Source organism: Propithecus coquereli, unplaced genomic scaffold, assembly GCF_000956105.1.
Source record: "Propithecus coquereli isolate 6110/MARCELLA unplaced genomic scaffold, Pcoq_1.0 Scaffold328, whole genome shotgun sequence".
Lineage (NCBI taxonomy): Eukaryota > Metazoa > Chordata > Mammalia > Primates > Indriidae > Propithecus > Propithecus coquereli.
In genome coordinates this window covers 2642994-2660212 of record NW_012148930.1, presented here as the reverse complement: position 1 = coordinate 2660212, position 17219 = coordinate 2642994, and the positions used below count along the sequence as shown (strand labels likewise).

The following is a 17219-nucleotide window of genomic DNA, read 5'->3' as shown; positions in this document are numbered from 1 at the left end:
ATTGCTTGAGCCCAGGAGTTTGAGGTTGCTGTGAGCTAGGCTGACGCCACGGCACTCTAGCCCGGGCAACACAGTGAGACTCTGTCTCAAAAAAAAAAAAAAAAACCTTTACTGAATCTGAATAGCAAAAAATTTGAGTTAGAGGGAATCTAAGATCTGCTTATTTTGAGACCCGAGATTAAATGTTTACCCAATTCTTCTATTTCAAATTGAAGTGGTAACTTCCACATATGTCACAGAAATCATCCCCGAGATAATGAGTAATAAATGTGTTACTACAACCTCTCCCCACAAACGACCGTGACACACTCCTGTCGCAGTGGAGTAGTCGACTACTCGCTAGTTTCAAGGCTCCACTGATCATATGTGCCTTTCTCTTCGACTGCTAGCCCTATTTTTCTTATAACACTCATTCTAAAAACAGCTTCCTCTTTTTTGTGGCTGCCGAGTACACACCCAAGCCTCTATTTCTTTGAATGTCTCTTTGAGACTGTTTTATAAATGAGATTTCTCAATACCAGCATTCATGCAGGACATCAAAAATCGGTGCCACCTCCCCTGAAAATCACCCAAGACTGCCAAATTGGACATGCAAAGAAAGGCCTTTTCTCAATCCAAATCATCCTTCGTCTTTTTTGTCACATGGCACTGTCAGCCACTGTCAGCCCTTGCCCATACCCAGCCCGACCCCAGTTGCTCCAACTGCACACGCAGAGCCCGTCAGAGACGCTGGTGGTCGGAGAGGTCCCACCTCCAGCCACAAGGCAGCAACCAACACAGCCGCACAGCTACCGTGGCACGGTGGGAGAGCCGCCCCAGGTCCGGGTGGTTGGATGTATTCACAGCCATGGCCCCAGTCCTTTAGACAATGACTCAACAGTCACCTGGGAAACTCTCTCACAAATGTAGATTACACTGCCACCTCCATCCTTAAAATAATCCGAAGTATGCCCCAGGAACTGATGTCTCAGTCAATAGCTCCAAAGCACGCTGACCAACACTGAACAGCAGCTCTTTTTACAAACCTGTGGATACCCATCTAGCGACATTCCCCGGGGGAGGCATCACAAACCGCAGAGGCCCCTCGAAACAAGGAGATTTTTGCATTCTCTGTTAGGCCTGTTTGCCTCTGTCCACCAAGCACCACAGGAGGTTCTCCTGCTTCATCGTTACAGTGAGAACGCAACAAGGATCCTTACTGGTTTTCAGGCCTTCCCTAACTAGACAAGAAAGACATTCACAGAGACACTAAGAATCTAATTTTCTAAAGGTTGGGAAGCCTCGAGATTCTAATTATGTACAAATTAGTAAATTTAAAAGTAAGTATTTAGAATTCTGCTTCGAAAAATAAAAAGGGTCTGGCTTCCTGCCTTAGTTCAGTTACACATCTCCCGTTAGTTTAGGTAGAACTGTGTTTTCCAATCACCAAGTCTTTGAGGAAATAAAGCATTACTTAGTTCTAAAGGCAAAATTCCCAGTGTTGTGCTGAAACTGCATTAGAAAAGAAAGGGATAACGTAGGGATCTTACTCGGAAAGCAGATAACCCACCTCACTTTCCTCCAGCAAGATTTGATTACCTCCTAATTTCCTAGAATTTATTTATTTACGTTCCCCTTCAACTGCCTTTACACTGATTTCTCTGATGCCTGTTTATTACACTTCCTGTCCTCTCTGTGGCTGATCCAGGATGAATTAGCGTGCATGAGTACCCACCGTTACCTAACGGGACAAAGAGGAGCATCTAACATAATTACGATTGGACAAGAGGCTTTCATGACGAATCATACTGAAACAATGCGGACTTTGAGTTTAAGGTGCTATTTCTCTCATTTGGACATATAAACGTTTTCCTTTCAAAACCAAAAGTATCAACATTGAACCCACACAGGGAGTGAAAGCCAAGGTCAGAACAGGTCTCTCTTTCCTAGGAGCCTACACCCAGGGTGGGGCTTCGGTAGCTGCACCCCTGCTTGGTGAACATGACCGCGGACCCCAGCGCATGGGCCACACACACGGCTGGTCTGGGCCAGTCTCTGTCGTGGAAGACTTGGATTGCGACCTGCGAAACACACAGCGTGGAGGATGCTGACGCAGAATCACCTTCTGACACAAAAATGACAGGAGCTCCTCAGACCTACCGTGGTGACTAAATTCCCGAAAGCTACTTACCCCATGTGCACAGTTACCACAGCCTTTCCTCTAGCCGCAGGTGCAGAATGTCAATGCGGCAGTTCCACAGAACCTACCAACAGGACATCTGCTTCCAGCCAAGAGAAAGTAACAGACTGCATTTACCCTCTTCATCCGTAAGAGGATTCCAGATTCTAGGCTTTCAGAAATCATAGCATTGAACTCATTTACTCCTATTCACCTCGAAACAGAGATTTAATTACCTACTTACATTCAATAAAAACATAAGTATTAGTTTTAGTACACTGTGTCTGCTCTAAGAGTTTCTGCTACATTTCATAATACTCTCTCCTCTACTCGATCTCCTTTTCTCTTCATTAGAAAAAGAAAAAAGTTTCAGGCTGGGCTCATGCCTGTAATCCTAGCACTCTGGGAGGCCGAGGGAGGATTGCTTGAGGTCAGGAGTTCGAGACTAGCATGAGCAAGAGTGAGACCCTGTCTCTATAAAAAATAGAAAAAAAAAATTAGCTGGGCATGGTGGTGTGCGCCTGTAGTCCCAGCTCCCTGGGAGGCTGGGGCAGGAGGATCACTTGAGCCCAGGAGTGTGAGGTTGCTGTGAGCTATGATCACACCACTGCACTCTATCTAGGGTGACAGAGCAAGGCCCTGTCTCAAAAAAAAAAAAAAAAAGTTTCAAGGACACACTAATTATATCAAAACAAGAAAGAGTATGACTTTTTCCAAACAAAAGAGAATATTTCGTTAAATGAATTTTCTAAAAAATAAAAACATTTAAAAACCAAATAAGAAAAATTAATAGAAAATAAAAAGCAAGATATTATACAATTAAAAGTAAAATTTAAAACTAAAGACATAAGCTAAAACATTTCAAAGCATTATTAAATATCCAATGAATGAAAGAATAAGCACCAAATATACCAAAAGATAAAAGTGAAACAAGGAAAAAATACAAATTCCAAAATGAAGGTATTTGTACCACCTGCATGCAGGTGATATGAGGTGGTATAAACAACCTGTAGGCCTCCTTTGGGCCAAGTTTCTGGTAACAGATTCCAGAAGTAGAAAACCAGATGTCTGGCCTCCCCCTTAGTGATAGAAGATTCAATACTCCGTCCTTCTGTGTTAAAAATAGGCGTGTGATAGGAAGATAACTCGTGAACGCTGAGCTCTACCTTATTTACCTCCTCCGACCCATAAATCAAGCAAACGCACCCATCATATACTCTCCCCAAACCCAGCTTTTAAAGTTTAAACTCAGAATAAGTTTGACAAGCCCTTAATACTAATGCATAAATCATTTTTGTTTTGACGAAATTGAATTCACCCATATCTAAAAAGGATCAATTCTAATCATATTTAAAATTGTTTTAAAATAAACTTAAATTATATGTTTAGTCTGTCATATATGTTAAATATAAAACAAACTGTATTTTTGAAGAATTAAAATACCCTAAAGATATAAACTGTAAGCCATCCTAAATATAATTTAATCTTATTTTGATGATTTAAAAGCAATTTAGAAGTATTCAGTGACTTCGAATGTTTTCAATACTGTGACCACTGTTTTGAATATATCATAAGTAGCAATAAATGATGTAAGGTTTAATGGAAAAAATTCAATATGATAGCCATCTCCTTTCTTCTTTCCACATCCATCTATGAACAAAATGGTATTGCTAATCTGGACAATTCCTGAAGGAAATGAATCAAAAAATTACCAAAAGATTCTATAATCTCCCAAGTGGAGTAAAACGTAAGTAAATGGGTTTAATAATGGGTTTTATAATGAATTTTGGACAGCTATAAACTAAAATGAGACAAACATTTAAAAATTAAAGTTTTATCTTTCAACTAGTATTCCATTTTTATGTTTCCACTTTTTAGGATAAATATTCAATGTCACTAACAAACACTAGAGTAACCATTAAAAACTTAGAAACTAGTATTTTTGTACATAACAATTCTCAGCTATTTTTTCTTCAACATGTCTAAACCTGTACACAGTGAACACGACCAACACATAATCTTGATGAAACTGTGCTGTTCCTTATTGTGATTACTCTGCAGGTATTCATCACTAAAATCACACATTTCCTAGTAAAACTGAGACTCTAAAATTTAGTTTTCAAGTCCTACACAATAATAACAAAATTAAAAAACATAACACATTACTTTCTAAAAACCAAATAAATTAACTTCATTAACTTCTTATAATTATTAAACAGAAAATGGCATTTTAATTTATATAAGAGTAAAAATGACCAAAACTTTGAAAAATTCCCCAAATATTACATAACATCCTTGTCCAAACATATTGAAAATACACTGAAATTTCAAAAAAAAAAAAAGTCATTTAAGAATCCTTTCTGAACCAGTTCCATGCAAGCTTATTAAGAGCACCTACACTTTTAATGCATACCCTGAGATTATATGATGTTCCAGTGTATTAAAACACATCTGAATTTATTTGGGTTTCATTTCAACCATGTTTTCTGTACAAATTTATAAGTTAATTTCAAATAACTTACAGCTTACAATTTGATAATAATTTTATTAAAATAACAGTAACCTAAATTTTATAACTACCCAGGTAACAAAATTTTAAAGGACTGCTTAATATTAATTAAGGGTAAATTTGAATACTAAACATACCCTTATGCTACTGCATTTCTGCTACCAAGACAAAATAATTTTTAAATTATTAATTTCTGGAACCACATACATCTGCAAAAGACTATGAGATGTACTAAACTGATAGTTATGTGCTTTTTTTTTTTAACAGATTCAAGTGATAAATAAGAAGGAACTGAAAGAGGAAAAGGTTCTATCTGATCTCTACCAGTTCTGTCTACCAAGTTACCGTTTGTGGTTTATCGACAGCTCTATTAAAAAAAAGTTTTTTCGATAAAGCACCCATTGCTTGTGATGATAAAAATCTGCAGCCTTTCAAAGTCCTTTAAAGTTTTTTAAAAGATTTAAGAAACCTTCAATAGGTAGTAGAAATCAGAACAATCGTTTATTAATTTCACTTTAATAACAGAATATAACTTAGCAAATAATCCTTGAACACCATTTGTATGTAAGACCATCCTAAAGTCTGCAAGACAGTCAAAGAGGGACTTGTCCTCAAAAGCCAAAAATCCAGTGGACAACGTCAGTCAGGACAATAACGAGCTAGTTCAAGACAGAATATAACTGCCGTAAGTCAGGTATCAAAAGGATCAGCTTCTGCAACTTTTTGACAAATTTTATTGTGTATATTTGAGATTTGCAACAGATGTTATAAGATATACACAGATAGTAAAATGGCTATGGTAGTGAAGCACTTAACTATCATCTCACATAGTTACTTTTTTGTAACAAGCAACTAAAACCTTATTTAACAAAAACCGCTAAAACAATACAATTTTACCAACTTTGGTACTCATGTTGCAAGAAGATCTCCAGACCCGCACATATCTGCTATTTTGTGTCCTTTGACCTACATCTCCTCGTTTCCTCCACCTCTCCCCCTCACCTGTGGTAACAACTGTTTCATTCTCTATCTCTGTGTCTTTGAGCTTTTTAAAATATATATTTTACATAAAAGTGAGATCATGAGATATTTTTCTTTCTGGGTCTGGCATGTTCCACTGGAATGTAACCATCCTCCAGGTCTATCCATGTTGTGGCAAATGGCAGGATCTTCTTTTGTAAGGCTGAATAATATTCTTGTGTGTGTGTGTGTGTCACATTTTATCAATTTTTCCACTGAACTACCATGACCCAGCAATCCCTCTCCCCCAAAGAAGATGGAATCACCACCGCGCAGAGACAGAAGATGGGATCGCCACCGCGCAGAGACAGAAGATGGGATCGCCACCGCACAGAGACAGAAGATGGGATCGCCACCGCGCAGAGACGTGCGCACTCCCATGGTCACTGCCGCGTCATTCACAACAGCCAAGATACAGAAGCAACTTCTTTTTGTATTTTTTACTCTGCAGCTTCACTTCCAGAAGTTTCACCCATTTAATAATGTGATTATACTTGTAAAAAGGAACATTTAATGGCAATTTATTACAGCCTCAATACCCTATACAATTTCCATTCCTTTTCTTTAAGTAGTACCTTAATCGGGTCTTCAACAATTCAACGAATATTCACCGAGCACATACTGTGGGTCAGACGCTGCTTCAGGCCCTGAGCAAACAAAACTAAACCCAACAGCCCCCTGCCAGGGTAGGTTACACTGTAGCAGAGAGAGTGATTCCTGACCTCCTTCATTAGATGTAAATATTGATACCAAAGGAATATATTCTTTACTCTTAATTGTTGACACAAGACTTTGAATATGAAGGAAAATTCCAACCAACTTTGGAAAAAGATAATCATCTGGCACCCACCTGAGCACTGACAAGATGTCTAAGTGCCTCCCTCCATTGCCTCCCAACTGTCCCCGAGACCTCCCCACTGCTCTACTGTTCCCCACGTGCCCCCACTGCGCTGGGTCAGGTGCCTCCTGCTGCAGTGGTCTACACTGTACAACCTCTAACACGGCCTTCACTACGCTATTACAACCATCGATTTGAAACTGACACTTTCCCCTCAGGAACGCCATCTTCTTAGACTGCTGGCACTCGCCGAACGAATGAGAAGGCTGATACTTCCCATGGTGTTTAAGCTCTTCTTCCCATAGTCTTCCGGTATCTGTTAATTAATATAATATCACAATAATTCTGGTCAACCCTCGAATTAGGGATTTTATAAAACGAGTGACTTTCTAAGGTTGCTGCAAGAGATGTCACTGCAGCAGAAAAAGATGATTGCTCACGCCCTCAGATGAAGGCCTCCCTGGCAGATGACGAACTGCAGCCTCCCGAGAGACCTAGAGCCAGCACCGCCCTACGAAGTCACTTCCAAATTCCTGACCCACACAGACCTGAGAGAGAAAAAAAACAGTGACTTTTGTTTTTCTCTCATGCCACTGTATTTTGGGATGCGCTGTCACATAGCTGTGGTAACTGGAATGCACACACACACACACACACACACACACACACACACACACACACACCCCAAACGCAGGATGCCCAGAAAAGGACCCAACTCCACCAGGAAAAAAATTTTGCCAAGGTCTCAGCCCTTCCAGCAGAGCGTTCAGTGGATCCCACAGAATAGTTGTTTCACTGGTAGTCTTTAAAGTACCCAAACATTGAGCAAAACTGTCTGCACATCAATTAAATTTTTCTTCCTAGAGGCAAAAGAAAAGAAGAAAAGAAAGAGACGATTGTTTTAAAGGTAGCACAAGTACTACTAAGAGCTCAGGGTCCAGTGTCACAGAACAAGTTCAAATCCCAGTATTGTAACTTGAAGCTGTGTGCCTTCAACAAGGTGTTCAACCTTTCTGAGCCTCCGTTTCCTTGTCTTTATAAAAAGGACGACGGTCTCTAACTCCTACAGTTGCAGTGAAGATAAATGGGGTACGTAGGCTCTTGGCACATTTCCTGACATTTTGTGAATACCAAGTATTAATAAATAGTATTCAGTACTATTCCTGTGCATCGTCTAACTGGAAGCCTAATCTGAGAAAAAAAATTGATAATAAGGCTCTGTAACCACAATGTCACGGCTTTATTTCATTGCCTGAGAACTTTAAACAACAAAAAAAGCTTAATGAAATTCAGCGAACAAACTGACACATATCACACATGCAAAAGAGAGTATCAGTGTACATGGGGAAAGATGGTAAAACCTAACTAGAATTTGACAGTTAGAGTACACTCGATGCTTAGTTCAGAGATCTTCCCACTACAGCAAACTGTATCTTTTTGATTACGTTGAGTTTACAAGGCTTTCTCTAAAATCAAAATGCTCCCTTAAAAAAATAAATAATTTAAAAATAAGTGTTCCTTGAGGGCTATCAGTTCTTCACGCCTCACACTTTAATCAGATAAGTATTTTAAGAAACACCCACCTACTTGAAGAAATTGTTATCTGAAGAGTAAGAAGAGGGGTAATTTTAAAACAAGTGTACTTGGGGTGGAACAGCCTGCGTAACGCTTACTGCAGACCCTGTACCGGCCACCAGGCAGCATGGTGACAATGGCTGGCACCTGCAAGGTGAGAGCAGAGGGGCTCTAGGAATGATAAAAGGCAGTAAAGCAATTTCCCCTGTGAGGGTTTGTACTAAGTGCTCTTCAAGGAAACTTCAAATTCTATCATCCTCTTGTTCTCTTACGCAATGTCCTAAGTGTTGGTACCACAAGCTCCTAAATAAATACCTCTAAAGAGTCAATTCAGGGCCATTTTTAGCAAATTCCCCCACAAGACCATTGACTGACCTATCACAGAAATGTGAACGGAGACATTCCTTTCTATAGATACATTACTACCTGAAATAAATCAACTTACCCTTACTTTATATAAACTAAGAGTGAAACTATGCCCAAAATAAATATATCAATTGAAAAACCATTCAACCTAACAGTATAGGAACACTACAGTATCTCAAGAGCTTTCAAATCTATCTTTAATGCTTTCTAGTTCAAGTAAAAAGCATTAAAAAAAAAACTATTCTAGCTTCCATAATGTTCCTAAGCATAAACTTAAGAGTCTGAAAATGGGAAAAGTTTTTACATGTTAAACGTTTAAACTTATTTCCAGGGAAGAAACATTCCTTTGGAACTAATTGAAAAGCAAAGGATTTAAGTGTGATATTCTCATTGTTATCCGAAGTATCAAGGCCACCTGCTTAAAGCATCCCCAAAATGCCTATAGCTAGTATTCTATGTACACTTTAAAATGCATACCATAAACATTAAGTTATTGGCCTTTAACTTGCAAATAAAAAATAAGAATTTGGAGGAAAAGAAAGAAGGATATTATCTGAGCATAATAAAAATCTCCAAATGAAAAAATATTTCAAGAGCATATCAGGAAGATATTACCTTGGAAATCAAGAAAACAAATGTTCCAAGAAAAAACCTGAACAAACTTGTCGCACTGTGGCAGCACAGCAGGAACCAAACAGCTTGAGAGGAGGCCACTGTGAAGCAAAATGCAGTAGAGGCCCTGCAGCCTCTCGCATGTAACAGTGGGATTTATTAGCACTAAAAACCAAGAAGTCATCTTAGATTAAAGCAGCAAAAATAAAGAACATGCGCACAAATTAAAGTACCTATGAGAAAGTTATTAATCAAACCATTAATATGTAAACTTTGCAACATATTGTCAAAGTAACAGTCAAAAAATACTAACCGGTGAAATTTGATTTGCTTTTTACACTTGCAAGCAGCTATGTGAAGTAGGATGTAATGCCCCAAGCCAAAAATAAAAGTATAAATACTCTTAATTATTTCCTATGTAAAACAAAAATGGCATGACCGAAAGGTAAGGTTCTAAAGAATCCCATTAAATTTTGTTTCTGGTTAGCAAGTATGAGAGAATAAAATAGTTTACTTTTCTTCAACAACCTAGGATATATGGTTAATATTCAGTCCAGACTAATTTCTCTTAGTGCATCTGGACTGAGAGGGACCCAGAAAGAACTCTTTAATGAACACAAAATTAGAGCAGAAACAGCAATCACGGTAACCACATTTTACTCACAGATTTTTTTCCATGTTAGACAATAATGTAATAATGTCTCCTACACTAGTTTATTGTCTGTATGATTTATCACGGCTCTACTTTCTAAATGTTGGGATAGTGTTGGGTTTTGGGATGTGTGAATTGTAGAAGGGTTTGAAGGTAACCCCCAAACATATATACCCAGCAACTGTCCTTGTATGTCTTGTGATGTGAAGAGAGGACACTAAATGAGAAGAGCTTGAGCACAGCATACCCCAAAATGGTCCACTCCAAGGTGTATGTGGACATATATTTCTAACGCCCCTGCTACTGTCATGCATTTAAGATCACTTCTACAAGCAGCTCTCCATGAATTAATATAATCAACATCCATTTATTCATGGCCAGGCATTAACCTAGGCCCAATTTCACTTACTCATTCTGTAAATATTCATTAAACATAACAAACATGGTAAGCCTTTTCTTACGGATACTAATTAATACATTTTTGGCCATGAAGCGCTTACTTCAAGCAGGGCAAACAGACATTTAGACATATTTATATGTCTACATATGACTATACTAGACATATTTATGAAAACACAGTAAGTGCTAAAACACAAGCAGAAGTCAAATGTGGATTCCAGTATCACTACAGATAAAAAGTTACCAAATGCAAAAGTAATCACAGAAATACTTTCATGCGCAGGGCATGGGGGATACTACGAATTCTTTGGCTCAAGGTTATGATCTGAAAGAAGAGTGAAGGGCAGTTGAACTGTTAACATGAGGTAGAGATAAGATAGATGGATAATTTGATATTGGGTTGGATGCAACGATCAGAGTAGAAAGTTGGCAGCAAATGGGGACTTGTTCCTAAGAGAAATTATTCTGGGTACAGAGAAAGGAATAAAGAAAACAAGATTTGCTGAAGAAGTGTTTAAAACCACTAATAAATAGCCAGAACTGTTAGATCAAAGAGTCACTAAACATGGAGGGGCAAATCCTTAAACAGAGAAGCGGTGAGGACGGGCATCTGCTGAGTCAGGTCTGTGGCTACAAGAAACTCTCAGTGATTGTTTTAGGTGGAATTACACGGGATTCATTAATCTTAGGGAATACACTGTATTCCCATCTAGAAAAAATTACCTGCAACATGTATAGTTTACACCCAACTATCCCCTCGCATGATGAAACAGCCTGCACTGAGCTCACGTGAGGCCGCTGTGCGGCGGGAGGCGGGAGGGCAGCGTTTAAACACAGACTCCGGAGCCGACCACCCTGGACGAGGCTCATCACTTCTCTGCACTTCATTCCTCATGGCAAAATGGAGATAAACGTCTCCTATCTCGTAAGATTTTTGCGAGGCTCAAACAGTTAGTGCAGGAAAACACGCACAAGTGTGCCTGGCACCGAGCAAGGCCCACAAGCAGCTGCTGCCGCCGCTGTTGCTCCTCCTCCTCCAAGCAGCAGGGTACCCAGTCAGCAAATAAGAAAGAGAACGCTGGAGTACCAAGGCCACTGCCGAGAAGAGGAACGTGTAGAGGCGGCATCTCTCATCTAGAGCAAGGGCTACTTTGCATTTCCCCGAATCCTGAGTCACTCTGGGGAAGTGGAGGCGCTGTGGTAACAACCAGTTCTGTCAACAGAATTGAGGAGAGGTCATCGCTGCCGGCTGCACTTCCCGGCCTGCCGGGAAGACAGACAGACAGACAGCAAGTGAAGAATGACAATAGCAATTAGCTTGGAGATGTACCAGGAAGAGCATTAAGATCTAAACTTTGGCACCTCGCTCTTGGATGGCTGGAGCAGCAGTTTCTCGGGGTTGTTCTGCCAGGGAAACCTCCGCCATCGAAAGATGCCATCAGCAGTCTGCCAGAGGCCAATTCTACTAACACACGGGGGACACTGTAGGGAAACACTACCAACCCCTCATGGCAATTTGTACATCCGTGAGGCCCTCCATATGGAACTAGTGTGGTATTTTCCAGAGCGTTCTATAATAAAATGAGGTGTTTTCAAAAAAAAAAGCCCATGTGATGTCTTTGAAACAAGTCCAAACAGCAACAGATCGAAGATCACAATCTCACCAAAGCTAGCTGTATCATATTTTAACAACCGATGCCATTTCAAACCACTAAAAGTTAACAATAACTTGTCTCTCTCATGATCTAAGTTACTCAGGATAAATGAAAAAATGTAAACTTCTCTATTAAATAATGATCAAAAGAAGCATGTGAAATACCTTAACAGAGTATCATGAATCTCAGTATAAACCAAGTTTACCCTGAGCTTATTTTCTATGTGATCAGAGTCTTCAAAAAATAAACCAGCATTGTGGGCATTCTTTTACAAAGAGCAATTTAATTGATTTCCCAACATCTCTTCCTTGCCAGTTATTTAATAAATTAATCGTGACAGTCTTGCCACCCACTCCTCTACCTCTACCCCACCAATAATTATTTCAGAGATGGTCAGGCCCGTGCCCACTTTGGCCACTAGGACACAAGGAGAGGTTTACTGGGGGATCTGGGGAAAGACGTTTTCTGGCCCTAAAGACAGAGCCGTGAAAAGCCAGTTTCTGTCACCCCCATGATCATAAACGAGAAAGCAGAGTTCCAGCTTCTACTGACAGCCATCGTACACGCACAAGGAATCGAAGTCTTCCAATAACACCACCACTGTGGGTGGCACAGCCGAGATGCAGAAAGAACCTGGATACTCGACATCCTCTTATATGAGCTATCAAGTTCCCTTATTATTAAAATCAGTTTTATATTTGTATCCCAAGACATCCTAATTTACACATTTTGTTTTCCAAGTCTATTACTATATAAGAATTTCACCCATGCTCAGTTAAAGGTTAACAAAAAAAATTACCCTACTTTAAACAAGTTAATGCACATATTAGACTCTTATTAAAATAAGTATTGACAGTTAAATAGGAATAGCCCAATAACTTTTTAAATAATTTCTGCAGTTTTTCCATTTAAGATTTAGCAATAAAACAGAAAATTGAGAAAACATTACATAAACACTCAATTCAACATAAAATTTTACTTTTATAGCCCTCTTAGCTATAGATAGCATTAATTTTTAGGGCACAAAAGGTTATAATTTGTTAGATCCTAAAATATTAGTTATATTCATACTATTTACATCCTTCAAAAGAAGAAACGTTACTGGTTTTTGCATGGTTGAGTTTAGCTTTCAATAAAATCTTTACAATTTTGTGCCAATTAGCCAGATAGAATGCATTAATTGCAACCTATAGAGAAGCCAAAATTGTTTACTTTAATCATTTATTATATTTCAAATTTTACTAAGCTGGATAACCTTAAAATATAAATGAAGATGTTTCTAAAAACTAGTGACTTAAACAGTAACAGCAAAAAGACAAGACAGTGATAAAAGCAGGGCAGAAGTAGAAGATACAAACTGCAATGGTGAGTTCATGAACAGTAGCAAAGAGTGAAGGGAGGAAGGAGGCAGTAAACCACTCAAAAGTCTTTATGAAAAGGTTACAGTCTCTCTTACTCATGCATAGACTGAATGTTATATAAGGCAGACTGATCTTTCTTTCAAGATCACTTTAGCATGAATTTAAAAATATGGAAAATCCATGTTTTCTAAATGAATTTAGCCTATTTTTTTTTTTTGAGACAGAGTCTCACTGTGTTGCCCCGGCTACAGTGCCGTGGTGTCAGCCTAGCTCACAGCAACCTCACACTCCTGGGCTCAAGCGATCCTCCTGCCTCAGCCTCCCGAGTAGCTGGGAATACAGGCACAAGCCACCATGTCCGGTGTCCAGCTAATTTCTCTCTGTTTTTTTAGTAGAGACGGGGTCTCACTCTTGCTCAGGCTGGTCTCGAACTCCTGAGCTCAAACAATCCTCCCACCTCGGCCTCCCACAGTGCTGGGATTACAGGTGTGAGCCACCGCGTCTAGCCTGAATTTAGCCTATTTTACAAACAAAATCAGGTGAGCATTATTCCACACACCTTAGGTAATGTTATGGTTGTTATTTTCAAGATTAATCCATAACAAATACACTATAGAATAGATTTAAACTGGAGCTGAAAAAATAATATATCCATTTGAGTACCCATTCTGCAAAGAGGCCTTCGCTGGGCCTGGAAAGAATGCAAATGGACAAACTTTACTCCATGTAGGACGACACACAATAACCTCTTTAGTCAGAACACACTCCCTGCAACTTAGGGTCACTCCTTGCCAGTGGACGTACCTGACAACAGCAGGCCAAACAGGCCAGCAGTGCAGCAGGCAGGGCTGGTGGAGCCAGAAATGTGTGCGACTTCCTACCTAAAATTAGCCATGCCCATCTCACCACAGCTGGGTGGGGCTCCTCTATTTTAGGGTGTACAGCTCTAAATTGCTTACGAGAAGATAATTGCTAGCTGGTTTCTGGAGCTAAGAGTGTCAGCAAACTTTCCACCAAGGCTTTCGGATAGCCAACTAGTCTCCACAAAACCCCACACCTAATCACCATGCTATCCAGGATCGAAGGGCACTACGGGTAAGAGCCTACACTGGAGAGATCCGTGAAGAGGCGCCACGCAAAGAAATATTAAAAGAATAAGCGAGGAGACATTCCTTATTTTTGTCTGTTGCCCATGGCCCCCCCACACACGTGGACATACACAATGTAGCAAAAGTGGGGGAAATTATAAAAATCATGATATTAAAGTGCTATACTCTCATCTTTTCAGGAAACCATATGGAACTGACAGCTGAAACCCTTCCAAGTAATGTCACGCTATTGTTTATCTCTCTCCGAAAGTGCTGTGCTACTGAAGTAAACCCACCCCAAGGGGCTACTCAGTCTACATTCCACATTCCATAAACACTAGACGGGAACTGGTGTAGCTCCCATTGATACTGGCAGAGAATTTACCTTCATGCGTTTAAAAATATGCTCAATTTTCAAACACAAATGAAAGTAAATGAAAAGACATACCCTTTCCCAAAAGTAACAGTAACTTTATCAATGAATCATGGTAGAGTTGAGTTGTAAGTTACATGGGCTTCACACACACCTGAAATTCAAGCTGCACAGATAACATTCACGATTTCTATAACCCCAGGACAAAGACCTAGCATCTATTTTATTACCAGAAACTGGAGACACTCTATGCAGAACACACATTTAGTACTATTATTTTCCTGACACTACCATGTTCCAGCAGTCCACAACATTAACACTTGCTTTGACAGACTCAATCGGTTATTTTAAGAATTAACAGAACACACATACCTTCATTTTCGGAGGCATGACATTTCACTTTCAATACCAAGTCAAAGGTTCTTTCTGGATTGGCCCTTAAAAAAAAAAACAAAAAAAAAACTTTGTTATATTTATTTCCTATAACAAATAAGCATTTCCATAAAGCGTGTATTATCTTAATTCTAAGACTGAAAGAGTAATCTTGTTCTTATCTCAACATATTAAATGTAACTATATGACTACAGGATAGCAGAAATAACAATGAAAATGTTTTCTCAGATTAGAAACTTAAGATTACTGATATTTAGGAGATGAGATCTGAGACTCGGGGCAAAGCATTTAACCTCTGAGACTGTTTTCTTACATTAAAAAAAAAATAAAGCGCCTTGTCCACTTCACAGAATAATTGTATTACAAATCAAATAACATATGTGCAATCACATTATAAATTAAGTGCTGAATAAATGCAAATCATTGCTTTTATCTTATTGCACCCAAATTGGAAGGCCAGTGCGTCCCTAAGTGTTTTTCTACCCTGCCAACAGAGCTTAGGCCAAGCTCTCAGTCTTTCTTCCAAGGACTTGCAATCTGAGTGTCAATGATGAATACCTGGTTCCACCTGCCATGTTCTATTAATAGCTCACCATAAGACATTTATAATGCTTCACGAATGTGATACTTTGCATATACTTTCCTTGAGATGTATTTATGGTACTCAAGCATGTTTAAAGTAGCAAACTATTCAGAGACTTCAAAGCTAACAGAAAAAGACTTCTTTTATACCAATTATCATTGGGGAAACTGGACATCAGCCTCATATTAAATTTCCCCACCACAAACTGTGAGGTTGATTTGCAACATTCAGAACTGACTTTTTTTTTTTTTTTACTAACTTGCCACACGTGTAACCTATTCATTGGTTAAATTTCAACCTGTAAATTGAAATCTGTTAAGACACTTTTTTTTCAAAACAGAGTTCTGTTTTATCTCTCTTTCCATCAGAGGGTGCAAAAATAAGCATAGTCTGATACCACAAGTCCAAAGTGTTAACATCTTTCAGTTATTCCTGCTAACAAGACTTCAGCGTCTTTGTATTACACATTGGCTGTTTTTAACACGTACTTCCTTCAGGAAACTAAAGCCAGCTCTGACTTCTAAATAAACATTGATTTTTAAAAATTTTTTATTGCAACATACGAATCTAGAAACGTAGAAAGTGACAAGCCATGTAAATTGATTCATAAATATACATTTTCTCGGCCCTCCCACTATGAACTGGTTTCAATGATAAAAAAAATCTCAACTCTGATTCCTTCTCCAGCCTCACGCGCCAATTAATGCCAAAAGGTATACTTTTTTACTCCCCTTTTCCACCGTGATGTCAAACAATGAAGAAAATAATTCCAAATGACACAATTTGCCTATTTTCCTAATATCCTTTATCACCTCTCTTAGTTGTAAACGTTAAATATTGATTCAGTTATGCTTCTGTAAAATTTAAAAGGCCTTTCACAGTAATATAAATATACATAATAGTCATTAAACTTTGGTGGGGGTGGGGAGTGAAGGATGGGTAAGGGAAGAAAGGAGGAATTCTTTCCAAAGTAAGTTTCAGGAGAAAAACAGAAAACTCACGCCTCTGAGATACCTAGAAAAAAAATCACCATCGTTATTAAAATTGCTTTTTACCTAATCTGAAGTAAAATAACCATTGGTGAGCACTTCAGCACACACACAAAAATACCATTAATTGCATGGTATTTAGCAAGCACCATGCACACACACTGCCGTATCACAAACGTCAGGGACCAGTTTAAGAAGAAGAAACAGCAGGAGAAAACGCCCAAGACAAAACGGATAAATACAGTTAAGCAAGAAACGGTTATCTTAATGCTAAGAACGCACTTCAGATAATAACCGCTTCACCTCAACGCGGCCTCCCTCCCGGACCCCACACACGGCGACGACCGGGCGAGTCCCGCCTGACACTCTCGGGGACGGACACGAAGCCCACAGCGGGCGGTGCCGCCGGCCGCCCCCTCCCCCGAGACGCGGGCGTCGCCCGGACGCTCCCACCGCCGCGCCGCGGGGCAGCGCCGACCCCGCCCGGCCGGGACGCGAGGCTGCGGAGGCTTTGCGGCCTAGCGCCGTCCCGCCGCCCGCGCTCGGGGGTCGGGCCGCTGCCCCAGCCCGCCCGCCACCGCCGGCGCCGCGGGCGCTGAGGGGCCGAGCGGACCCGGGACGCGGGCCGGGAAGGGGCCGCCGCGGACG

The 17219-nt window shown here is 39.8% G+C and overlaps 1 protein-coding gene across 1 annotated transcript in view; it reads right to left on the bottom strand.

Moving 5' to 3' along the window:
• Positions 1 to 17219, bottom strand: part of DENND1B (DENN/MADD domain containing 1B) — a 200980-nt gene that overhangs the window by 162523 nt on the left and 21238 nt on the right. Inside the window, exon 4 of the mRNA XM_012650453.1 lies at positions 14979 to 15043. Within this exon, the coding sequence (XP_012505907.1) occupies positions 14979 to 15043 (65 nt within the window). The remainder of the gene's footprint in view (positions 1 to 14978; positions 15044 to 17219) is intronic.